We start from the raw sequence: 26,105 nt of genomic DNA, 5'->3' as shown, positions 1-26,105 counted from the left end.
CGTGAGTGTGGAGAGCTCCCTGCCTCTGTCCCCACTCCCTGAGGCACCTCCCTGCCTGATGCATCATCAAACCCAGTCTCTCCTCCATTGACTTCCTTGTATCTTCTTGCCAACCTTGTTTTCACTGTCTTCTGTTCAGTGGCCGGTGGGCAGAGCTGGGACACGGGTGGGATGGAGGGAAGAGGCCCTAAGAAAGGGGCCCAGCCTGCAGAACCTCCAAGAAAGCCTCCCTGAAGACACCTGGCCGCCTCTACCGGGTGTCTGCCCTGGGCCAGGGTGGAGTTGGGATGGACACGGGGCAGGTTCCTAGAGCTGGTTGGTCAGGATTCCCAGGAAGAATTCAGGGTTGGAGAACCCAGGACTCCAGCTGACCAGACACTCCTCTCAGTGAGAGAGGGAGGTATTCTGCCGCCTGGGGAGGGGGCCTCAGTTCTCACCCAAACCTCAGCGTAAGGCCTCCGCTTTCCCCCAAGCCCCCAGGCCAAGGGGAGAAAAATACTCTGACTACCCTCCAATCCCAAACTTGGAGAGAGAGACGCAGGAAGCTGGTAGCTGCCCACTCATGCCAGGGGCCGTGGAGGAGGAGGGTGGGGGTCAGAGGATCTGGTGGAGCCTGCAGGTCATGGATTGGCTGGTGGAGCCAGTCTGAGGGCCCGGTTGCTGATGTCACCTTGGGATTCAGGGACCTCCCTGGGCAGAATGCGTACCAGGACCAGGCCAGTTTCATAGGGGCTATGAGACCACCGGCAGGCAGCCTGAGCTGGACAACAGGGGGTCAGCTGGACGGGGGTGTGGGTAAAAGGGCTCCCCGCCCCATTGCCCTCGGAGGGGCTCCTTAAGCTCGCAGTCTGGCAGGAGTCAGCCTGGAGTGACGGTCCCACCAAAGCCTTCCACTTTCCCCCAGCTTCAGCCCCGACAGACCCCGACCCCACCCCTCCTTGCCCCACCCTTAGCCTGCACCACCCCGTTTCCCCCGGAACGAGGTTTTGACGGGGCTTTACTTCTCACCCCTATCTCCGGAGGGGCTGGGCCTCGATGGAGCAACCAAGCTTCCCCTTATTAGCAGCCGGCCCCGCCCTCCCCCCCACATAAACCACTCACCCGCCCGCCCCACACCTTCCACTCGTGCGGCGGCGTCCGGAGCGTCTGTCCTGGCCCATCAGTCCCAACCTGTTCCTCCCGGGCCGCGCCACTCGGCCGCACCGCGCTGCCCTCGCCAGCACCGCCTCCAGGTGAGGCCCCGACGGGCTCTGGGATGCTGAGCCCCGCCGCGCCGTCTGGGGCCGCGCGCGCCCCAGTGCGACCCCCGCGGAGGGGGTGCGGGCCAGCCCCAGCCTGCGGGCCGGCGGCGCTGCTCCGATGTGCGGGGGAGCGCGGGCTGCAGCGCCACGAGCCGCCGCTCCGGGTGCCCGCGCCGGGTTGACCGACGTGGAGAGTGCCAGGGACCCCGAGTCCCACTCCTCGCCCGCTTGTCTTTTGCCAGGAGCGTTGGGTGGGGAATCTGCCAAGGAAATGGGTCCTCGCCGGTGGGGTGTAGAGAGAAAGGTTGTGGGTTTGATTCTCAGTTCGGGCGCGGATGGGAGGCAACTAATTCATTTCTCTCTCCTCTTCTCTTCTCTTCTCTTCTCTTCTCTTCTCTTCTCTTCTCTCTCTCTCTCTCTCTCTCTCTCACTCTCTCAAAAGTAATGGAAAGATACTAGTATCCTCTAGTGAGAAGGAAGGAAGGGAGGGAAAGGAAAGAGCCTTAGCCAGTTTGGCTCAATGGATAGAGCGCAGCCTGTGGACTGAAGAGTCCCCGGTTTGATTCCAGCCCAGGGCACATGCCCGGTTGTGGTTTTGGTCCCCGGTGGGGAAGCATGCAGGAGGCAGCTGATGTTTCTATCTCCCTCTTCCTTCCTCTCTGAAATCAATAAAAATATATTTGGAAAGAAGGGAGGGAGGAAGGGAGGACTCCTAAGGCGGTCAGCTGGTCCACGGACCTCTATCTAGACCAGTGATGGCGAACCTTTTGAGCTCGACGTGTCAGCATTTTGAAAAACCCTAACTTAACTCTGGTGCCGTGTCACATATAGACATTTTTTGATATTTGCAACCGTAGTAAAACAAAGATTTATATTTTTGATATTTATTTTATATATTTAAATGCCATTTAACAAAGAAAAATCAACCAAGAAAATGAGTTTGCGTGTCACCTCTGACACGCGTGTCATAGGTTCGCCATCACTGGTCTAGACTGAGGAGCGGCGTGTGGAGGGAGCAGGACGGGGATGGCCTGCTGGGTCTTGGGGACGGGTCTGAGCAGGTCTCTCCGCTGGGCATCTGGTTTGCTGGGTGTCTGGGGAGGGGGGCGCCTCCCCGTTCAGGGCGGGGGTGTCCGAGGCAAAGCCTGAGCGGGGCCTCAGGGAGGGCCTCTGGATGGGTCTGGGGGAATCTCTGGATCAAAAATAAGCCCATCTTTGTCACTGGCTGGCATCAAAGCAGCCCTCTGCATGGCGGGTTTCTGGCTGGGCTGGCCAGGTGTCCTGGGGAAAGGAAACCTGGAGGGTGACTGACCCGAGCCTCCCTGCCTCTTCCACGCAGACATGATGGACGGTCCTCGTTCCGATGTGGGCCGCTGGGGCCTGAGCCCCTGGCAGCCCCCCACCTCACCCTCCCCGGAGCCGGAGCCGGAGCCGGACAGACGGTCCCGCCGAGGAAGCCGTTCCTTCTGGGCTCGATGCTGTAGCTGCTGCTCCTGCCGGAGTGGGGCGGACGATGACTGGGGGACTGAGCCCCACAGAGACAGGGGTGGAGGACGAAGACCTGGCTCCCGGGGCTCAGACTCCCGCCGGCCTATCTCACGGGGCAGCGGTGTGAACGCGGCCGGAGACGGTGCCATCCGAGGTGAGGCTGGCCTGTCCGCCTGAGCTGAGAGCCACAGGCCTCCGTGGGGACTGGGACTCCCCCTGGCATCTCGGAGAGCCTGGGAGGCTAATGCTGGGGGCCTGGGCTCCCCAGGGCGCTTTGCTGACCAGGAGCTGTGACTTTGCAGAGGGCATGTTGGTGGTGACGGGTGTGGATCTCATGTGTTCACGCTCGGACCAGAACCGCCGAGAGCACCACACGGACGAGTTCGAGTACGATGAGCTGATCCTGCGCCGCGGGCAGCCTTTCCACATGGTGCTCTACCTGTCGCGGCCCTATGAGTCCTCCGATCGTGTCATCCTGGAACTGCACATCGGTCAGTGGGGCCTGCAATGGGAAGGGTGGAAACTTGGACAGAGGGGCTGGCGAGCAGGGCCTCCCAGTCCTGGTATTAGGGTCAGAGGTGCGTCTTCGGGCTCCTCCCTCACCCTCTGCCGGATCAGGCGGATGCAAGTGTGTGTGTCCCTAGGGGTGTGTCTGAGGGGAGTCTTGGTGTTCCCATTATACTAAGCTCACCTCCAAGCCTCCAGGGGCATCTTTCTCAATATTCTTTCTCCTCGGATGTTTGCTTGGGTGTTGCTGCCTTGTGTGTCTTTCTGGTTCTGCTCTCCTTCCTGCTCTGCCCTCTCTGCCCAGTTCTGTCCCTCTGTTTCCTCTGTCTCCGTGGCCCAGGGCAGGTGCCTCCCTCACCGCGTTGCTTGGTGGCCGTTGACTGCGCAGGCTGGTGATTACCATGCTGCCGGGGGCGGGTGACTCCTCGTACCTTTTGATTAGGCCCCGGCCTTGCCCACCCCGCCTCTAATTTTCCAAGTACCCACCACCTCCACCAGGGATGCCCTGGGCACTGGAAGGGGCAGCCCAGGGGGCAGGCAGGGTTGGCCTTCAGGATCGGGACTGCCCTTCCCCATGAGGTGGAGGCATCTGGGCCACCACAGCAGGAGCTGGGCCAGGAGGCAGGCAGAGGGTGATGGTGGCCTGGTCTCTCCTGCCCACCTCTGCCTTCAGTGTCAGGGGAACAGGTTTGGGACGTTGGACTGGGTTTCTGTCCTGGCATGTGGACAAGCATCGGGCGGGACAGAGCTGTTCTGACTGTAAGGCGATGGCCCAACTCAGGGGCACACTCACTGGCTCATACACATCCTGGGTGGGGCTGGGAGAAGTCTAAGGCTCCGTCCACCCTACTGCAGGGAGGCCTCACCAGCTAATTGCTGCTTTCCCCATTCTAGGAAACAACCCCGAGGTGGGCAAGGGCACCCATGTGATCATCCCAGTGGGCAAGGGGGGCAGTGGAGGCTGGAAGGCCCAGGTGACCAAGTCCAGTGGGCAGAATCTGAACCTACGGGTCCACACCTCCCCCAACGCCATCATCGGCAAGTTCCAGTTCACAGTCCGCACACATTCAGAGGCTGGCGAGTTCCTGTTGCCCTTCGACCCCCACAATGAGATCTACATCCTCTTCAATCCCTGGTGCCCAGGTGAGCCTGCCGGAGTCAGGGGCAGGGGGTAGACAGGAGAGAAGGAAGGTTGGGCTTCCTTTCCGAGGACCCGGCTGGGGGCCTGGCCCTGGGAGAAGCCAGCCTCCCTTTTTCCAGGTGAGGGGATCTAGGTCCTATGTAGAAAGGTGACCACCTCAAGGTCACACAGCCTCGCTTCTCCTGGTGAAGGGCCCCAGTTACAGCCACCCTCCTCCCACCACGTCTGACGTGCTCCCTCCGTCCTTCCTGGGAGGGGCGCTTTCAGGCTAGAGGGGTCCCTGTTCTTCCTCTGTGGACGTGAGTCCTGCAGAACTGGCCTGGGGCAGGGGGGCCGGGGAGAGGGCTGGAGGGAACCAGGCATGTCTGTTTGGGGATGCAGAGGACATCGTGTACGTGGACCGTGAGGACTGGCGGCAGGAGTACGTGCTTAATGAGTCTGGGAGAATTTACTACGGGACTGAGGCGCAGATTGGCGAGCGGACGTGGAACTATGGCCAGGTACAGCGGGCCAGGACCAGGTGCCCTCGGGGGGCCAGAGGCAGGTGGGGAGGGTGGGAGAGGAGAGGCTGGCCTAGGGTCAAGCGTGGCCACCTCGGGCTGTGGTCACCTCTGCCCTCCCTCCTTCCAGTTTGACCATGGGGTGCTGGATGCCTGCCTGTACATCCTGGACCGGCGGGGCATGCCATATGGAGGCCGTGGGGACCCAGTCAGTGTCTCCCGGGTCATCTCTGCCATGGTGAGCACCCTCATGGCTCTGAGCCCTACTGTGCGTCTGCCTGCTGCCTCTCTGGCCTCCCTCTTCGGGCCTTTCTGATTCCTCCAGGACCCCAGCCCTGCCCTGCCCTTGCAGATGGTATCCTGGGAAGGGGTCTCACTCCTTTTCTCTCCTTTGCCTGTCCCCCACCCCACCCTTCCTGGCTCCTGTCCCAGCTCTTATGGAATGTAGGGCCAAACCCAATACTTGGCACACCCAGGATTCACATTCTTGTGTCAGACCAGAGGTGGGGGAGGGGGGGAATGACGCTGGGAGGGGTGGGCGTGGCTCAGCTAGATCCTGAGGCATTTAGGGGTGAGAGTGTTTGTAGTGCCGGGGCTGGGCCTGACCACATGGCAGATCCTGAGCCTCTCCTCCAACTCCTCCCATCCCATTCTGTCCTGGACAGGTGAACTCCTTAGATGACAACGGGGTCCTGATTGGGAACTGGTCTGGCGATTACTCCCGAGGCACCAACCCGTCAGCGTGGGTGGGCAGCGTGGAGATCCTCCTCAGCTACCTGCGCACCGGCTCTTCTGTCCCCTACGGCCAATGCTGGGTCTTTGCCGGTGTGACCACGTCAGGTAGTGGAGGGACTAGCACCGGAGGGACCTGGGCCGCACAAGGAGGAGGGTGGGGAGCCGGGCTCCACCTTCATGAGCCAGGCCCAGCTGTGGCTACAGTGTAGGGGCAGGTGGGGGTGGATGGTAGGCTGGCCTTAATTATCATTAATTAATGTTAACAACCAGAGAGAAGCCTAGGGGAGGGGAGGGAGAAGAGGCAGCAGGGACAAAGCCAGTCAGGTGGCCCGGCTTCCCCAACACACCCCTAACCCCAACACACCCTGACCCAAAGGCTTCCTCACCCCAATGACCGCTGACCCAGCTTGGCAACCCCATTGCCCTTCTCCTCCTGCTATTCCTTACCTGATGCCTGCCCTGCCCCCCACCCCTGCCCTGGCCCTGGGCCCTGGGCCCTGAACCCCCAACCCTGGCTCCTCTGCAGTTTTGCGCTGCTTGGGCCTGGCCACTCGTACCGTCACCAACTTCAACTCAGCGCATGACACAGACACGTCCCTGACCATGGACATCTACTTCGATGAGAACATGAAGCCGCTCGAGCATCTGAACCATGATTCTGTCTGGTGAGGCTGGAGCTGGGGCTGGACTGCTCATCCCTGCCAGGAACAGTGAGCCGAGCCCTGGCCAGGTGTCTCGGTTGGAATGTTCTCCCGTACCCCAGAAAAGCTTTGGGCTCAATTTCTAGACAGGGCACCTACCTAGGTTTTGGGTTCAATCCCCAGTCGGGGCACATACGAGGGACAGCCCATCAATGTTTTTTTGTTTTGTTTTGTTTTTTATTGATTTCAGAGAGGAAGGGAGAGGGAGAGAGATAAAAACATCAATGATGAGAGAGAATCATTGATTGGCTGCCTCCTGCACACCCCCTACTGTGGTCGAGCCCGCAACTCGGGCATGTGCCCTTGACAGGAATCTAACTGGGAACCCTTCAGTCCACAGGCCAACACTCTATTCACTGAGCCAAACCAGCTAGGGCTCTTTCTTTCTTTCTTTTTTTTTTTTGAAAGATTTTTTTATCGAGTTTTAGAGAGAGGAAGGGAAAGGTATAGAGAGAAACATGGATGTAAGAAAGAAACATGGATCTGCTGCCACCTGTACACTCCCTACTGGAGATCGAGCCCACAACCCGGGCATCTGCCCTGACCAGCAACCTTTCGGTGCATGGGACAATGCCCAACCAACCGGCCATGGCCCATTGATATTTCTTTCTCTCTCTCAAAATTATCCTCTCTCTAAAAATCAATAAGAACATATCCTCAGGTGAGGATTAAAAAGGAACAAAAAAAAAAAGAACAGTGACCTGAGACCTGGATCCTGAGGGGGTGAAGGGTGGCCAGGTGGGCTGCTCAGACCCAGCGCTCCCTCCATGTCTGCCCAGGAACTTCCACGTGTGGAATGACTGCTGGATGAAGAGGCCGGATCTGCCCTCAGGCTTTGATGGTTGGCAGGTTGTGGATGCCACACCCCAGGAGACCAGCAGTGGTGAGGCGGGGCCCTGCCTGGCTCCTGAACCCCACTTTGGCTTTGTCCCCGTATCCCCAACCTGGGTAACAAACTCCAGGGTCAGTGCTGGACGGGGCCTTGGAGCCAGGTCCTTTAACCCCATGGTTCTTAAACAGACTCATTAGCCATGTGGCCTTTAGTTTATTTTTACCTTTCTGCATAACTATATGCTTACGTTTTATTTTTTTTACTAGAGGCCTGGTGCATGAAAATTCATGCACTGTAGTGGGGGGTCCCTCAGCCTGACCTGCCCCCTCTCACAGTCCAGGAGCCCTCGGGCGGGAGGCGACCCAGTGATCAGGGGAAGGTGACTCTCCCATCACACCTCTGCTGCTGCCACTGCCGGCAGCGCAAGTGTTGGCCGGCCCTGGGCAGCTGGGGGGCTGAGGGGACTAGGCGCCACCATCTTGTGGCTGTGGGCGCTGCCATCTTTGAGGGCGGGGCAGTCAATTAGCATATTCCCTCCTTATTGGCTGTGGGCGCTGCCATCTTTGCAACAGCCTGAGGGGCAATTAGCATATTCCCTCTTTATTAGATAGGATAATGGTTAATATACTCAAATGGTTCAAAAGTCAAAAAAAGACTGCAAAAATTAGGCCTGTCATATACTTGTTCTCAAACAGGGCCCGCCCCTTTTCACCTTAACACTGCAGCCCCAGACAGCCAGCCTGCCCCCCTGCTGTCTTCCTTCTGCCTCCCCTTCTTCACGCTGGGTCAGGTAGCCCTCACCTAGCCTACGTTTCTCCCCTGGTCTCTGGCCAGACCTCTCCTGCTCCATCATCTCTGTGAACAGTGTCCCCTGAGTTATGCAACCCAGAGGCATCTGCGATGCTGGAAACGCCTGGCCCAGGACACGGAGAGACCTGAGTGCTGGCCCCACTCTGGGAAGTGGTGGGGAGGGCGGCAGGCAGAGGCCCTGGGGCCAGTCAGACCCGGGCTTGATTCCAGCTTGATTACTTCTTAGATATGTCCTCATGGGCAAGGTCCTTGCATCTTTGGGCTTTGGTGTTCTTGTTTGTAATATGAGGGTAATATATACCACACAGGATGGTTGGGAGGATCAAATGAGAAGTTGTATATCAGAGAGACTAGCAGCATTCCCAGACCACAGTAAATATTAGCTCCTTCCATTCTCTTGTATCCAGCTGTCTTGTGAGATCCTGGCATCTGCCTTGCTTTTTTGAGACGCAGTTTCCCCAGCTATAAAAGAAGACTGTAGTGCTAGGTATTTCCTACGAGTCTTTCCTGTTGGATTGTGTCCTCTCCTGACAAGCATCTTCCCTGTTAGCCCATCTCCTCTAAAAAACCCTCCTGAGCATGATGAGGCCAGACTCTATTTCCCACCAGCTCCCCCCTGCGCCCCCAGAGAGGGCACATTGGGCTTAGAGCTGAGGGGTTGTTCTGGATTTTTCTGGAATGGTGTCTGGGGTGTCATTGGTCTCCCAGACTGCCAGCAGAGTTACCGTGGGCTCTGGAATTGTCTTGATGTAGAGGGTTCTGACCTCTGGAGATCACAGACAGCCAACAGCCAACTTCAGCCAATGGAAGAAGAGTGTGTCAATGATTTGGTTGTCCCCAGGGTTGGTCCTGCCCCGCCCCTGCCCCCACTGACTGAGGCCAAATGGAACTTCACTCTTCTGTTTGCCCTCCCTCAGGTGGACTGGGTGGCAGCTGACCCCAAGGCAGTGGGCACTAGGCCTGAATGGGTGGGCCGCTCCCAGGATCCTTGCACCTCTCGCCTCCATCCTGCCCTGTCTCCCCTAGGCATCTTCTGCTGTGGCCCTTGCTCCCTGCAGTCCATCAAGAATGGCCTGGTCTACATGAAGTACGACACACCCTTCATTTTCGCCGAGGTGAGGGTTGTGCTCCACATGCCTTCTGCAGGCCAAGGCCCGGCGTAGTCGTGGGTTCTCTGCTCCTGACTTCACCGCTGACTGATCAGCTGTGTGTCCTTGGGAAAGTCATTCTAAGAGTCTTCGTTTCCTCCACTAAGGGAATAATAATGGCTGTCGTGCTTCCTGTATTCAGGATCAAAAGAAATAATGGGTATGAAACGGCTTTACAAGTCATAAAGTCAGCAAACGAGCGTAAGGGATTACTGTTATTAATGCCAAAGTGCTTTGCGAGGAGCCTCCCAGACCAGCCTCCCTGCTCTCTGGCCTCATCTGGCTCAGCTTGGAAAGTCTCCCTGTTCGGCTCTGCCAGGAAGCTCCCCGCCTTCACACCTAACCCTCCCTGCTGCTTGGAGGATCCAGGGAAGGTCCAACCTCAGACCCTGTGGCTCGCTCACTGCAGCTCACACATCCCCGCCCTCTCCCCATAGGTGAACAGTGACAAGGTTTACTGGCAGCGACAGGACGATGGCAGCTTCAAAATTGTGTACGTGGAGGAGAAGGCCATTGGCACACTCATCGTCACAAAGGCCATTGGCTCCAACATGCAGGAGGATGTCACCCACCTTTATAAGCACCCAGAAGGTACCATCCCCCAACCCGGCCAGCGCAGGCCCAGACCGAATGTTCCCGCTGAGCACTCACCCACCCTCCCAGGAGCCGTAACCTCACCCTTGACCCTCAACCCCCAGGCTCAGCAGCAGAGCGTAAGGCAGTGGAGACAGCAACCGCCCATGGCAGCAAACCCAATGTGTACGCCACCCGGGACTCAGCTGAGGACGTGGCGATACAGGTGGAGGCCCAGGACGCCGTGATGGGGCAGGATCTGACGGTCAGCGTGGTGCTGACCAATCGCAGCAGCAGCAGCAGCCGCACCGTGAAGCTGCACCTCTACCTCTCAGTCACCTTCTACACCGGTGTCACCGGGTCCGTCTTCAAGGAGAACAAGAAGGAAGTGGTGCTGGCTCCAGGGGCCTGTAAGTGCTCCTTCCCCAGCCCTGCCCGCTAGATGGCCAGGCACTGGGGCTGTGGCCCTGGAGGCCCTGGGAAGCCATGTCTGGGGAAGCAGGCCTCCGTGACACCATGCCTCTTCTCCCCAGCGGACCGTGTGACCATGCCGGTGGCCTACCAGGAATACAAGCCCCACCTGGTGGACCAGGGGGCCATGCTGCTCAATGTCTCAGGCCACGTCAAGGAGAGCGGGCAGGTGCTGGCCAAGCAGCACACCTTCCGTCTGCGCACCCCGGACCTCTCCCTCACGGTGAGGGCGGCTGGCTAGAGTGTGAGGGGTGGCCTGGGGCTGAGGGAAACTGGAGCGGAAGGGGACAGGGTGCTAAGTCGGGAACATGACGGCCTGACGAGCAGTTCTAGGAGGAAGAGACCAGAGGTTGGCTCCGGGTTCAGACCTCCGTTTTCTCCTCTGTAAAGTGAGATCGCATCTCCCCGATTCTGTGGTGGCTTCTCGGCTTATGCAGAGCCTCCTCACGGGGGCAGACGTGTGGGACTCGAGGAGGTTTGGACCCCTCTCTGATGCGGTGTGTGGACCCCATGTACTTGACCAGGGTCTCTGATGTGGGGACGGGTCTCTTTTTCTCTCAGTTGTTGGGAGCAGCTATGGTTGGCCAGGAGTGTGAAGTACAGATTGTTTTCAAGAACCCCCTGCCTATCACCCTCACCAACGTCGTCTTCCGGCTCGAGGGCTCCGGGTTACAGAGACCCAAGATCCTCAACGTTGGGTGAGTCTGATGCCGCCTTGTCTGCCTCCTGGGCAGCCTGGGCCCCACATTGCTTCCTCTGTTGGTCAGGATGTTCAGGATGGTAGCATCTGTCAGGGTCCGAGAAAGCAGCTTGGGGCCAGCCAGCAATACCGTCTGACTCAGTTCCGTCCAAGCAGGTCTAAGAAGACCTGCTGCGTGTGCAGTGCTGTGCTGTGTCCCCGCCCTGCCTCACCGTCTCACTGGGAGCTAAAACTCACATAGGAATTATTAGCAACTCACCACTCACATTGCCCAGCGCTCAGGAGTTGACCAGCACTTTCAGGAATATTTTCTCATTTAGGACACCATAAAAACCCTTTAAGGTGCATTAGAGATCATCATATAATTAAAAGCAAAGCTTTGGGATCCCAGAGCAGGTTCAAGTCCCACCTCCATCACTCACTGGCTATGTGCCCTTGGGCGGGTGACTTCTCCTCTGAGCCTCATTTTTCTCAGCTGTAATGTGGGGAAAACAATAGTACCTGGTTCTGAGGGTCATCCTGAGAATTGAATGAGATGCTGCACTAACACCTTTAGCATAGTGCTTGGAGCAAAGTTAGTGCTCATTTTGATTATTGCCACTCTCATCCCCACCTTACAGATGGGGACCCCAATGGCCACGTCTCACAGGGCCCCAGGGCTCATAAGGGCCAGACTGCCCTTCTGTGTGGCGCACGCCACGTCAACACTCTTAAGCCTGTTGCTTGGTTTGAGCCATGAGAGCTGAGCAGCAGTTCCAGAGGCGAGGACCCTGCACCCCAGGCCCTTACCAGCCTCCTGGACCTGATCCTGAGCCAGGCGAGGCTGTGTGAGGGCCTCACACATGCTTAGGTTCCTGGGCTTGTGCTGTCATCTCTGACACAGACCCACCCAAGTGCCCTGTCCCTCCCCAGGAACAGTACAGAGGGAAAGCAGAGAAGGCCAGAGGCTGACATTTAAGATCAGCGTTCTGGGGGCCTGAGGGAGAGATGGCCTGTGTGAGGGGCTGGGTGCGGGAAGCAGAGGGTCCCTGCCCACCCTGCGGAACATCCCTCCCCCAACACACACACACACACACACACACACACACACTCACACACACTCACACACTCAGTCACAGCAGGCTCTGCGTGGTGGTGGCCTCCACCTTTGCCAACAGGCCAAAGCTGAAAAGGATAGATGCTAACAGGCATGATCTTTGCCCCAGCCCGAACCCTGGATGATGTCATATGTCACAAAGGAGCGCTTTCCCCTTATCTCCCCACAAGAGTCTCTGGCAGCTTAGAGAGTGGAACTGGGGCTCCCAGATCGCTCCTCCCTGCAGGCGTCTCTCACTGCAAGTGATGGAAGGAGAGTCCCCTGTTCTGAGAGGCCCAGAGCTGGGCGCCCCTCGGCAGCCCTGCCAGACTTTTGAGTCTTGCCTCCTCCCGGGAAGGAGAGGGCCACCGAGCTAAGCATGGAGACCTGCCCCATCTCTTCCCTGCGGGCTTGTATAAGGCCCCCTTCCCATTAAAGGTCTCAGCCTCCGCCACGCCCCCCCCTTCCCCCCCCCCCCCCCCCCCGCAAGTCCATGAGAGGGTTGGAAGGTGGTGTCTCAAGGCAGGTTCTCCCTGGTCGGCCTGTGGCTCCTCAGCTGCTGCTGTCCCAGGCCAGGGCCACCAGGACAATGGAGAACCCGGAGGGGAAGTCCCTGAGCTGCTGGTTCAGATACATTGGATTCCAAGATGGGTGTTACTTTGTTCCCGTTTGCACATCAAAGACTGTGGTATGGAACCCCATTATAGCATGAGGTGTGCCACCCAGAGTGGTGACTAGCCATTTAATAAACATTCCAGGACTTACTCCTCCAGATGGCTGTTGTCACCACCAACCCGGCACCAGGACAGGCTGAAAGTCTCTTTCAAACCCTTCTAGGGAATTTCCCCGGAGTCTGAATCATAGTCTCCAGAATATTCCTAGGGTGGTCTTCCCTGGGAGTGCATTTAACTTTAGGGAAACAGCCTGAAGTCATCTAGAGCTAAGACGAATTAATCAGGTGGGCAAACAGGGTGGGGAATAATGAAGGCTGTAAAGGGGGGACAGGGGACACGTGTGTGACTGGGTACTCATGGTATGTGTATGATTTTCAATGACTCTAAAGAAAAGCCCAGGAGAAGTTTTAAAAGGTGTTTCAGGCACTGGCAACATGGCTGACCTCGTGCATAATGGAAGGACAGTGCTAATTCGGGATGCCTAAGGGAGTTGGTTTCGTTGCCTGCACTCATTGTTACAGGCACATTCCAGTGTTAGCAGCTGATGTGCTGACCTTAAACTCCGAAGCAGGGGTGTGGCAGAGAGCTCACCTGACACTGAGCCCAGGGCAGGGAGAAATCCTGACATCCATGCTGGAAACTGGAAGGCAATTTCTCTTGGAAATAACGTTATAAATAAAGGCCAGGTTCTGAAATAGTACAGGTTGATTGTAGTACAGGGCAAGTAGACCTTAAAGACTGGTCTGAGCCTAAACAATTTTACCTCTGTATTGATGGGAAAGTGGGCACAAGTTAAAAACACAAATTTGTAACCAGCCAGAGTGTAACCTACCTACTAAATTGTAGACTTAATTTCTAGTTACCTGCTATGATAGGAGGTCTAGCAATTAGGTCTGTAACAGTTAGGCTTTCTCTATCTCCCTGCCTCCCCCTGCTCTCCTCCTGCATGGAGCTTGGAAGCATCTTCAAGACCATCTGCTACCATCCCTTATTTTATATTCACTTCCATTCTGTAGACCAGAAAGTGGGGATCAGAGAAGTTCAGTAACGTGTCCTAAACCACACAGCCGGCAGTGGTACAAGGAGTACAGAATGGCCCAGGGACACCTCTTGCAATCAAGCAGGCTTCAAGCTAAATGTTTTGCCCCAAGCAGAGTTTATCCTTGAAGTTGGGGTGTTGGTTCATTCTCTTGGAGGACTGGGGTGTCTGCACCGGTGTGGCTCCAGGGAGGGTCCCCATGGCAGGCTTGAGTTGAGTGGGGGCCAGAGGTAAGGATTTAGGCAGAGGCAGGAAAGGATAGATGCTAACAGGCATGAGCAGGTGTAATATAAATACAATCACAGTCAGTAAATAAAGCACACATGCAGATTGCAAAGAAGGGCCAGGTTCATTTTCCTGAGGGCAGGAGGTTCTCAAGGAGCCCTCACTGAGCAGGTGGGGTGAGCCTGCACAGGCGGCCAGGGCAAAGCAGAAAAGAGGAGGTGGGTTCAGGACAGGGAAGGAGCCCATGGAGGCTGGTGGGCAGGAGGAATGGTGGGGGATGATGAGGTCGTGCAGGCCGGCAGGCTGAGTCACAGTGAGCCTGTGTGTCAGGTTAGGGAGCTGCAGTCTCATTCCTTAAGCACCAAGGAAGCCAAGCCCTTGAAGGGTTCAGTTCAAGTTCGAGTGGTCAGAGAATAGAATAGAAAAATGAGATGAAACGCAAGAAGGCCAGTTAGAAGGCTGGTGAAACTGATTCTCAGAGGTGTGGTCTGGGAATAGATTTTCAGAGATCCATTAAGAAGGGAGAAAATAAAAGCACTGTAGTGTGTGTATGTGTGTGTGTGTGTGTGATGCACATACATATACACAAACATGTATGTTCTTGGGAAAGACTTCCCTTTTTTTCTGAGATAACATTTTCCCAATGTTTTGGGGATTAAAATGCTCCTTTGGAAAGATGATTGTGGCAGAAGATAATTACTTTTCCTCCACTTTCTTCCTTGGCAAACCTGAAAGTATTTGGCAGGACTGCGTTGAGCCCCAAAGCCTCCATTTGAAGTGTCCTTGGTCTCAGAAACCCCATGTGGGGTGGGGATGGTCTGGTTAGGCAGCAGCTGGCAATGGAGATGAGGGGGAGGTGGTGCAAGAGTTTTGCCCAGGTGTTTGTGGGAGGGAGGGAGGAGTCCGGGATGACTGGGACATTTCTAACTCAGGCAGCTGTGTGGGTGACTGCTGATCTGTGTGGAGGTGGCCTTGGGACTCAGGCTTTGTCCTGGTCCTGGGTGTGGGGATCCCTGTTGTGCCTGAAGGGCTCCACCTTCTGCTCCTTCCTTCCTGGCTGCCCTGCCAGTCCTTCCTCCCCACTCCGCCCCCAGTCACCCCAGGCCCATGACCCTGTCTCTGCCCACAGGGACATTGGGGGCAACGAGACAGTGACGCTGCGCCAGACGTTCGTGCCTGTGCGACCAGGGCCCCGCCAGCTCATCGCCAGCTTGGACAGCCCACAGCTCTCGCAGGTGCACGGTGTCATCCAGGTGGACGTGGCCCCAGCCTCCGGCAGCCGGGGTGTCTTCTCAGATGCCGGAGGCAGCAGTCGCTCAGGAGAAACTATTCCTATGGCTTCTCGAGGTGGGGCTTAGCCCTGGGCCAGGAGCCACAGGACTGGAGTCAGATGAACAAGGACACTGCCTCAAGACAGGAGTCTGCTGTAGAGCGGCTCCCCAGGGGCTCGGGCGGGGAGGCCGGGGAGGGGGCCTATCTTCACTTGCACTGGACAGCACAGAAACTAATAAACCTTTTTTTAATGAAGTGCTGTTCTGTCCATCTGTCCGTCCATGCTGGGCCAAGCAGTGTGAACCTACTGTCTGTCCCAGGGACACCCGCGGCATTTCTGGCGCCCCTGGCTCTGAGAAGCATGGCTGGCAGGTCAGCTGTTCAGATTGGGCCTCCAGTGCTTATCTGACCAATCTCCCCCCACCCCAGGGTGCTTCTATGGCCAAAGCCCTTCTGAAGGCCCGGGACTGCCCCTTCCACGGCACCCACTGGGGAGAGAAGGACCTGAGTTCCCTTTAGTATGCACACGCTTGAGTAGAAATAGGCTGGAGAACTCACTGAGCAGCAAAGCTCCTTTCCACTGTTGATTTTCAAATATCCTTGTCTAAGCATTAGTATACAAGTAATACATGTCAAGTTGAAAATTAAGAAAATATTGAAAATTGTAAAGAAGAAAGTAATAGTCTTCAACCACCACCATGTAAAGAACTATTCTTTTTTTTAAAATATATTTTATTGATTTTTTACAGAGGAAGGGAGAGAGGTAGAGAGTTAGAAACATTGATGAGAGAGACATCGATCAGCTGCCTCCTGCACATCTCCCACCGGGGATGTGCCCGCAACCCAGGTACATGCCCTGACCGGAATCGAACCCGGGACTCTTCAGTTCGAAGGCCGACGCTCTATCCACTGAGCCAAACCAGTTTCGGCGTAAAGAACTGTCAACATTGTGTTTCATATGCTGCTTTTCCCCCAAGTCACCTCTGATGAGCACTTTCTCCCAGCGTTAAACAGTGGTTGACATCCTGGGTAAAGACTGGATGAGAGTCTTCACTTGCAGGCGCCCTACGGGGCCTCCTGAGCGAGGCTGCCCTGCTCAGTCTCCTGGGTTCTGCTCAGCCTCGGGGTGTTGGAGTGAGTCCAGCCTCCACCCCAGGCTCTCGCTCCTCCAGTTCCACTCTGCCTAGGTGAGTTCTGCTGGTCTTGTGGTTTTAAGGACCACTAACTCCAAAAATTGTATTTGTTTTCACTGAACCTCAAACTCGTAAATTTTTCGGCCTTCTCAACATCTCTACAGTGTGTTTCATAGAAGGCCCCAAGCAAAACAACTCTAAGATCAAACTCCTGACCTCCCCTCGTATATTCTCCTGCAGCCGCCCCTATGTCAATAAATGGCAGCTCTATCTTTCCAGTTTCTTGGGCCCACTACCTTGGAGTCATCCTTGACTCCTTTCTCTCTCTCACATCCCACATGCAGTCTGTCAGCCAATCTTGTTGGGTCTGTCTCCCATGCCCACGTGTCCAGAATCTGACTGCTCCTCTACAGCTGCCGCACTGTCCAGCTGCCTTCTTATCTCACCCGGATCGCTGCCTCTGCTTCCTAATCGTATCCCCACACCCACTCTTGCCCTTTGACACTCTGCTCTTCACACAGCAGCCAGAATGAGCAGGTGATTTTGATTGTGTCAGTCCTCTGCTCCTTCCTTCCCACAGTGCCGAGCATGTTCCCACACTAGGGCCTTTGCAGGACTCAGCACTTGGCCTGACAAGTTCTTCCCCAGACAGCTCCATGGTTTGCCCCCTCTTCTCCACCATCTTGGTGAGGTCTTCCCCACCATCCCATCCTGAAGCTGCAACGTCCTCGCTGGCTTTCCCACCCTTCCTCTCGGGAGCATGCCTGCACTTTCCCTTCCCCTTCTTCCCTCAGGCGCGCATTACCTTTGCCTTTCTCCTTCCTAAGCTCCAAGGGCCCTTCTTTTGTTGCTGTAACTTGTTCCAGAAGCCCAGCTGGCTCACTTCTACTACCTCTGCAACTTTCTAAATAAACTTTGTCTTATAACTAAAAATTAAAAATAAAGTTGCAACATCCTCCATGCTCTCTATACCCCTCTTGCTTTATTTTCCTCCACAGCACATGTTCCTTTTTTTTCTTTCTTTTTCTGCATAACACATTTTACCATCTGATGCGCTCTATATTGAATCCTTTGTATTATTTGTTATCAAATTTTCTCTACTGGTACTGCCCCATCCTAGTCCTCCCTCACTCTGAGTGAAGCACCAGCCCCCTCAGCAGCCCACCCCTGCCCTGTCTATTCTCAATTTGGCAGCCAGAGAGATGTTTTGTTTCTTTGTGTTTTCTTTTTTTTTTTTTTTTTTTTTTTTTTTTTAAATTAAATCTTTATTGTTCAGATTATTACATTTGTTCCTCTTTTTTCCCCCCATAACTCCCCTCCTTCCAGCTCCCACCCCACCCTCCACCCTCACTCCCCACCCACTGTGTTCATCCATAGGTGCATGATTTTTGTCCAGTCACTTCCCGCATCTCCCACACCCCTTTTTCCCCCAAGAATAGTCAGTCTATTCCCTTTCTATGTCCCTGATTCTATTATAATCACCAGTTCATTCTGTACATCAGGTTATTTATTCACTTGGTTCTTAGATTCATTTGTTGATAGATGCATGTTTGTTGTTCATAATTTGTATCTTTACCTTTTTCTTCTTCTTCCTCTTCTTAAAGGATACCTTTCAGCATTTCATATAATACTGGTTTGGCGGTGATGAACTCCTTTAGCTTTTCCTTATCTGTGAAGCTCTTTATCTGACCTTCAATTCTGAATGATAGCTTTGCTGGATAAAGTAATCTTGGTTGTAGGTTCTTGGTATTCAGCACTTTGAATATTTCTTGCCATTCCCTTCTGGCCTGCAAAGTTTCTGTTGAGAAATCAGCTGACAGTCGTATGGGTATTCCCTTGTAGGTAATTGAGCCTCTTTCTCTTGCTGCTTTTAAGATTTTCTCTTTGTCTTTTGCTCTTGGCATTTTAATGATGATGTGTCTTGGTGTGGTCCTCTTTGGATTCCTTTTGTTTGGGGTTCTCTGCGCTTCTTGGACCTGTAAGTCCATTTCTTTCACCAGGTGGGGGAAGTTTTCTGCCATTATTTCTTGAAATAGGTTTTCAATATCTTGCTGTCTCTCATCTTCTGGCACTCCAATGACTCTGATATTAGACCGCTTAAAGCTGTCCCAGAGGCTCCTTACACTATCTTCACACTTTCGGATTCTTTTTTCATTTTGCTTTTCCAATTGGGTGTTTTTTGTCAAATCTTTGGTTTGATTATTGTACTCCTCTGGTCTGCTATTGGGTATAATATTCTTTATTTCAGTCCGTGTATGCTTACTTTCTAATTTCTTTATCGTAGCATCAAGGGTCTCATTAGTTTTCGTGAGGCTCTGCACAAATTTATGGCAAGCCCTCAAAATTGCGATTCTTAGCTCCATATCCTCCATTTCTGTCATGTTTTTTTGTCTCCGCATCTTTTATGCTTTCTTGGTGCACCCCCTTGTGGTCTCTGTGCGCAGTCTTGTTCTAGCCAAGCCTTAATTGTTGTAGTTAACACTAGAGGGATTTGACCCCCAGGCCGACTGGCTATAGGAATCAGCTGTGTGGAAAACGTCTGCCTTCTGGGGAGGCGCTAATCCAGCCTTTGCCTGAGGCGATCGGCAAATGGCTGTGTGCAGGCTTTGGGCGGGGCGGGATCAACAGGGCGGGCGGAGGGAGCAGTTATGGCCACGCTCAGTCCCGTTCCCAGAGGCTCTGTTTCTCAGAACCCCGGCAGCCGCTGCAAACCTCGGAGAGAAAGCTGCCCTCAGGTTCCAACTGATGCCGGATAATCCCGCTTCTCCCGTTTGAGTCTGGGTCCCTAGAGACTCGCCTGGATCTGGAGCCCAGAGTCTGAGACTCACTCCCGACAGAAAACGACAACCGCGCCCTCAGCCACCAGCCCGCTTTGCGCGCGCACCTCGGTACCTTTGTATTTTCCACACTGCGCCGCCTCTGAGCCTCGATTTGCTGTTCTCTTTCCTTCTAGTTGTAGAGTCTCTCTTCAGCCAGCCTTCCTGTGGTTCTGGGTGATGTCCGTTCAGTCTTTTAGTTGTATATTTGAAATGGTTGTTTGCGGCAGCCGTCTCCGGTGTTTACCTACGCCGCCATCTTGGTCTCTCTCTTTGTGTTTTCTTGTTGTTGTTTAAATATATCTTTATTGATTTCAGAGAGGAAGAGAGAGGGAGCCCTAGCTGGTTTGGCTCAGTGGATAGAGCGTCGGCCTGTGGACTCAAGGGTCCCAGGTTCGATTCCAGTCAAGGGCATGTACCTTGGTTGTAGGCACATACCCAGTAGAGCGTGTGCAGGACGCAGCTGATGGATGTTTCTCTCATCGATGTTTCTAACTATCCCTCTCCCTTCCTCTCTGTAAAAAAATCAATAAAATATATTTTTTTAAAAAAGAGAGAGGGTGATAGAAACATCAATGATAAGAGAGAATCATCGATTGGCTGCCTCCTGCACGCCTCCTACTGGGGATTGAGCCCACAACCCTTATGTGTGCCCTGACCAGGAATGGACCTGTGACCCCCTAGTTCATAGGTCGATGTTCAACCACTGAGCCACACCAGCCACGCTAGAGAGATGTTTTTAAATGTCAGTCAGATCATGTCACTGATCTGCTCACCACCTCCAGTGACCCCTCAGGGCTCATAATAGCAGCCATGGTCCTCCCTGTGGCCTTCAGAGCCCTCTGATTTACCCCCTTATCCTCCTGTCACTCAGATTCACCTTTCTTGTTGTTTCTGGAAACTTCCCCCTGAGGACTTTTGAACTTGCTCTTGCCCCTGTCGGGCACACTCTCCCCACTACCTCCCCATGTCCACATGGCTGGCACCCTCCTTCTTTGAGATCTTTCCTCAACTACCATAGTAAGGCCTCCTATTTTAAACTGCAATTCACCCCACTCCTCACTACCATTTTTCCCTGCTCTATTTTTCTTAGTATTTATTTTCATCCAACATACCAAATACTTTAACGCTGCGTTTGTGTCCCCTCCCCTAACCAAAATATGAATTCCATGAGAGCAGTGATTTTGTCTGATTTGCTCTTTGCTATATGCTCAGAATTTAGTGCCTAGAGATACTAAATGCCTGCTGAGTGAATAAGAATGTAGGCATTAATCTATCTGTAATAGCTCATGTCACCCTCACAAAACCTCTTTAGATGAAGAAACTGAGGCACAAAGGGTTAGGTAGTTTGTCCAAAATCATTCAACGATCTAGAATAGGATTAGAAACCAGGTAGTCTGGCTCCACAGCCTATATTCTATCTCAGACTAAAAGCGATCCCACAGAGCTCGTAATCCCACCCCAAACCATTCTTCCCCTAATTTGTCCCATCTCATTGTTACTATAACGACCCAGTTGTTCAACCATAAACATACAGTCACCCCTTATTCCTCTTTCCTCTCCTCCACTATTCAATTCATCAGCAAGTTTTCTCAGCTCTACCTCCAAAATACTGCTAATCTGTCATTCTCTCCACTTACACTATCACTGTGCTCTCTCCCTACAGAACTGCCACAGCTTCCTGGTGAGTTTCCACTCTTGAACCTGAACAATCCAATTTCTACACAGCCAATGAGCTTTCTAAACTCTAAATTAAATCCTGGTACTATCTTACTTAAAATCTTCCACTGCTTTCCCATCGCCCTTGGACAACCCAAAGTCCTACTCTGATGTACCTGGCCTGCAGACCTCTCGAGCTCATTTCCACTGTATGCCCTGGCTCTTCTGCCTCAGCCCCGGGGTCCTTCTGCTTCTCAGCTTCACCACCTCCTACCTAAGACTTAGCTCCTGCTCTTCCTCTGGATGAATACCCTCCCCCAGGCATATGGTGGGGTGCCAGGGGTGGGGAGCTCCTGTTATTTGGGTCTCAGCTCAGTTGTCACCTCCTCAGGGAGCACTTCCCTGACCATCAATCTGGTTCGTTTTCCACCTCCCAGTCTCTTTAGCATACCACTATTTTATTTTGTGTCCTGCCTAGCATGTATTGTTTAATATTAGTGTCTATTTATGTATTACATGCTCTTTTCTCTAAAAGGTGAACTTCATAAGAGTTAAGACCTTATCTGTCTTGTTCACACCCCCTAAAACAGGACCTAGCACAGAGGTGCACAGAAAATGTTTGCTACTTACAAATTTAAAAGCAATAATTTGCAAGAGATGGCATGTTTAAGATGCTTGATGCATTTTATTAAATTGGTTTCCAGAAAGATTGAGCAGCAACACAAGTTTCTCTTTTCATTGAACACCTGGGAGAAAATGTGAGACATTAATATTCCAACAACTCTGTAACTTGCTTCACATTTGTTCATTTTATCCTCATTCCCTATATTTATTACAGCTCAAAAATGCTTGAAATCCTAAAAACAACAAACAAACAAACAAAAAACAATGGGAAGGCAATGCTATCCTCCAAATAGTTAGAGGGGGAAAAATACATGTTGAGTTCCCACGATGAGTTAAGCTCAAATTGGGTGCTTTACAGGTATCACCTCCTTTAATTCTCTGGAGGTAGGCATTAGAATCCTTGCTGTCCCAGCTTAATCTGTTCTGGCCTCTAGATCTCCTCCTGCTAGAATGTAAGCCATGTGAGGGCAGGGACCTTCTCTCTCTTACTCATGGCTGATTCAGTCTACAATATGTAGGAGGTGCTCAATAAGTATCTGTTAAATGAAAGATTAATCAGAGGGTAATGGAGGGTCTGAAAACTTGGAAGCGCAATGGAGGATTGTGTTTTGGAGCATTTTCAGGAAGAATGCACAGTGGATGATGAGAGCAGCTCTGGGAAAGAGAGATAAATGGGCACCCAGGGGGGCTCAGTAACGACTATGCAAGCAGAGCTCTTACTGGGACGGTACCTCAGGAAACAGTACCGAGGGAAACCTATTTCATGCCATTTATATTTATTTAGATGATGATTTCCTTCACATCATCCTTTATATAACAAAGTGCACTTTTAAATTTTTTATTATTTTTAATATATTTTTTATAGTTTCAGAGGAGAGGGAGAGGGAGAGATAGAAACATCACTGATGAGAGAGAATCATTGATCAGCTGCCTCTGCATGTTCTCTACTGGGGATCCAGCCCATAACTCGAAATGTGCCCTGACTGGGAATTGAACTGTGACCTCCTGGTTCATAGGTCAATGCTCAACCACTGAGCGACACCAGCAGGGTTGCACTTTTTTTTTTTTTAAATGAAAAGATGTTCTTTGTCTCAGTTTCAAGAAATCTACTAGAGGTGCTCTCTTAGTTGGTGTCCCTGGACGAGGAGGCAGTTATTTACTCTGAGTGTTAGTAACCTGTTTCTATTCTCCTGGGACACCTGGTATACAGAGCTAATCACTAGGGCCCTAGCTGTTCTGGCTCAGTGGATAGAGCCTCAGCCGGGAGACTGCAGGGTTCTAGGTTCGATTCTGGTCAAGGGCACATATCTCATACCTTGGTTGCAGGCTAGATCCCCAGCCCTGGTCGGGATGTGTGTGGAAGGCAACCAATTGATGCGTCTCTCTCACATTGATGTTTCTGTCTCTCCCCCTCCCTTCCACTCTCTCTAAAAAAATAAATGGAAAAGTAAATATATATATAGTAATATATATATATTACTAAATAAATAAAATTAAAAATCAATGGAAAAAATATCCTCAGGTGAGGATTAAATAAATAAATAAATAAATAAATAAATAAATAAATAAATAATAAATCAAAGGTAATCACTAGGGAGAAGGTGAGTCTTTGCATCAGTAGCCCAGGGTTTCCAGAGTGTAAAGCAACACTGGACTACTTTCTGCCTCAAGATTTAAAGTTGCGAAGATCAGTGTGGACTATGGTAGCTTCAACTGAAGCTCAAAGCAGGGAAGGGGTTGGAGAACTGAGCTGGATATGAGGATGGATTTGATTTGGCGAAACCTGTGGCTAATGCTAGAAGCTCTTATAGCATTTTGGCTCAGGGAGCAAAGTCTGGATCTGGGTGTGAAAATTTTTTTAATTAATTTTTTTCTTTATTGATTAAGTTATTACATATGTGTCCTTACTTCCCCCTTTACCCTCCCCCCCACCTCCCAGCTCATGCACTCACACCCCTGGTGTCTATGTCCATTGGTTATGCTTATATGCATGCATACAAGTCCTTTGGTTGATCTCTCCCCCTTATCCCCACCCTCCCCTACCTTCCCTCTAAGGTTTGACGGTCTGATCGATGCTTCTCTGTCTCTGGATCTGTTTTTGTTCATCAGTTTATGTTGCTCAATATATTCCACAAATGAGTGAGATCATGTGATACTTAGCTTTCTCTAACTGACTTATTTCGCTTAGCATAATGCTCCATCCATGCTGGTGCAAATGGAAGGAGTTCCTTCCTTTTTACAGCAGTGTAGTATTCCATTGTGTAGATGTACTACAGTTTTTTAATCCACTCATCTGCTGATGGGCACTTAGGCTGTTTCCAAATCTTAGTTATTGTAAATTGTGCTGCTATGAACATAGGGGTGCATATATCCTTTCTGATTGGTATTTCTAGTTTCTTGGGATATATTTAGAGCAAAAAATGGGGAGACAAAGAAACCCCAAAGGAAAGAAAAGTTGATCACCAGAAAGGGGCTAAGTGAAACCGAGGCATGCAATATGTCAGAAAAAGAATTCAGAATAATGGTCATACAGTTCGTAAACTGGATGGATGAAAAAAAAATCAACAGCTTATGTAAGAATCAAGAAGAAATAAAGAATGATATAGCTGCAATAGTAAAACACCATGGAAAGTTTCAACAGTAGACTAGGAGAAGCAGAGTACCAAATTAGCGAATTAGAAGCCAGGGAAGCAAAACACACCCAAACTGAACTGCAATTGGAGAAAAAAATTAAAATACAGGAGGAGAGTCTAAGGGAGCTTTGGGACAACATGAAATGAAGCAACATATGAGTAACAGAGGTGCCAGAATGACAGAAAGAACAAGGGTTAGTAAACCTATTTGAAGAAATGATGTCAGAAAACTTCCCTGCGCTGGGGAAGAAAAAAGTCACAAGCACAGAGAGTCCCAAACAAGATGAACCTGAAAAGACCCACACCAAGACACATCATAATTATGATGGCAAACGTTCAGAACAAAGAGAGAATCTTAAAGGCTGCAAGACAGAGACAGAAAGTTACATACAAGGCATCTCCCATTAGATCAGTGATGGCGAACCTATGACATGCGTGTCAGAGGTGACATGCGAACTTGTTTTCTTGGTTGATTTTTCTTTGTTAAATGGCATTTTAAATATATAAAATAAATATCAAAAATATAAGTCTTTGTTTTACTATGGTTGCAAATATCAAAAACTTTCTATATGTGACACAGCACCAGAGTTAAGTTAGGGTTTTTCAAAATGCTGACACGCTGAGCTCAAAAGGTTCGCCATCACTGCATGAGATTATCAAATGATTTCTCAACAGAAACACGTCAGGTCAGAAAGGAATGGAAGGAAGTTTACAAAGTGATGCAAAGCAAGGGACTGAATCCAAGAACTTTATCAGGCAGGGCTATCATTCAAAATTGAAGTGGAAATAAGGAGCTTCACACACACACAAAAAGGGAGTTTATCACCACCAAGCCAGCAATGCAAGAAATGCTAAAGGGAAGAAGGAACACAGGCACAAAAAATAAAAATAGGTGTGGAATCTTGAGAGCTCAAGTACCAACCCCTGCAGCTGTTTTTCTACGGGGACACTGAGTGAGGGGAAAAAGTATGGCAGACTCTGTGAACAGCAGAGCTCAACCCTAACAAGCACGGAAGCTACAAGTCCTGCCCCTTTAGTCAGATTTCTTGGGAAATTCTGGGAGAGGAAAAAACACCAAAAGGGCCCTAGCTGTTTTTGCTCAGTGGTTAGAGTGTCACCTGAGTACTGAAGGGTCATGGGTTCAATTTGGTCAAGGGCAGGTACCTCAGTGGCAGGCTCAATCCCTGGCCCAGGTCATGCGTGCGGGAGGCAACCAAACGATGCGTCTCTCACAATGATGTTTCTCTCTTTCTCCCCCTCCCTTCCATTCTCTAAAAAAAAAAAAAAAAATCAACAGGAAAAATATCCTCAGATGAGGATTAATAACAACAACAAAAACACACCAAAATCTTCCTGATAATAAGCAAGTAAGGTGAAACTAATCACAAACATAAAAAAATTTTTACAAAATGTGACATAAATATTTCTCAAATTTATGGATCAGACTATAGTGGTTGCACTTCATTTTAAACAAAGTTAATTTTTTTAAATAATGACTAGCTTCCACTGTTCTAAGGTGCACTCTAGGAAGAGATTTTGTCCACAGAATTTTTTCAGAGACTCTGATGGGTAGGGTCCAGCCATAGTGATAGCTAATGGATCCATTCCTTCATCCATTTAACAAATATTTAATAACATGTGCCAAGGAATGGGCTAAGTACTAGAACACAGGACAAACCTAGTTCCTGCCCTATGGAACTTAAGAGTCTGAGAAAAAACAGATTAAATGAATAAATGCATGAGACAAAGAGAGTAGATAGCTCTGAAGTTCACAGTAAAGGCATGCGACCTAGCCTCCTGGTGATGGTTAGGAAAGCTTTACCTGAATAGGTAACCCTGAAGGATAGGCAGAGGGAAGGGAGATCACTCCAGGCAAAAGGAACCGCCTGTGCAAAGACCCTGCGGTACAACGGAGTCTAGAGGAGTAAACAAGACAACAATCATGCCACATGGTGACATTTTGGTCAATGAAGGATCATATATATGACAATGGTCCCATATTATAATTGAGCTGAATTTCTTATAAGAAATGTAAGGATATGTGGTTCCAAAGGAATACCTTTTTCTCTGATGGGAGCAATATCTGAGAGGTTTGGCAATAGATTTCC

General features: G+C 51.5%; 1 protein-coding gene across 1 annotated transcript; it reads left to right on the top strand.

Annotated features, from left to right (window-relative positions):
• The first annotated feature begins 1,150 nt into the window (after positions 1–1,150).
• On the top strand, positions 1,151–15,348 carry TGM1 (transglutaminase 1). Its single transcript, XM_070406767.1, has 15 exons — positions 1,151–1,232; positions 2,581–2,883; positions 3,032–3,220; positions 4,131–4,379; positions 4,759–4,877; positions 5,008–5,115; positions 5,543–5,717; positions 6,139–6,277; positions 7,093–7,196; positions 8,982–9,070; positions 9,541–9,694; positions 9,802–10,086; positions 10,210–10,370; positions 10,709–10,845; positions 14,990–15,348. The coding sequence occupies exons 2-15, from the start codon at positions 2,583–2,585 to the stop codon at positions 15,216–15,218; spliced, it is 2,439 nt and encodes an 812-aa protein (XP_070262868.1). The 5' UTR covers positions 1,151–1,232; positions 2,581–2,582; the 3' UTR covers positions 15,219–15,348.
• Positions 15,349–26,105: the final 10,757 nt, after the last annotated feature.

The sequence above is a fragment of the Myotis yumanensis genome, unplaced genomic scaffold, assembly GCF_028538775.1.
Source record: "Myotis yumanensis isolate MYYU_CA2020_CCGP unplaced genomic scaffold, mMyoYum1.0.hap1 SCAF_1, whole genome shotgun sequence".
Classification (NCBI taxonomy): Eukaryota; Metazoa; Chordata; class Mammalia; order Chiroptera; family Vespertilionidae; genus Myotis; species Myotis yumanensis.
Note: the sequence above shows the minus strand (reverse complement) of the source record. Positions and strands in the feature narration are given on the sequence as shown.

What these genes read in the sequence shown, in the direction of transcription:
- TGM1 (XM_070406767.1), top strand. Translation starts at nt 2,583, where the DNA reads ATGATGGACGGTCCTCGTTCCGATGTGGGCCGCTGGGGCCTGAGCCCC. An exon ending in CTTCAATCCCTGGTGCCCAG is followed by an intron (nt 4,380 to 4,758) that starts GTGAGCCTGCCG and finishes TTGGGGATGCAG; the next exon opens with AGGACATCGTGTACGTGGAC. An exon ending in TGCCGGTGTGACCACGTCAG is followed by an intron (nt 5,718 to 6,138) that starts GTAGTGGAGGGA and finishes GCTCCTCTGCAG; the next exon opens with TTTTGCGCTGCTTGGGCCTG.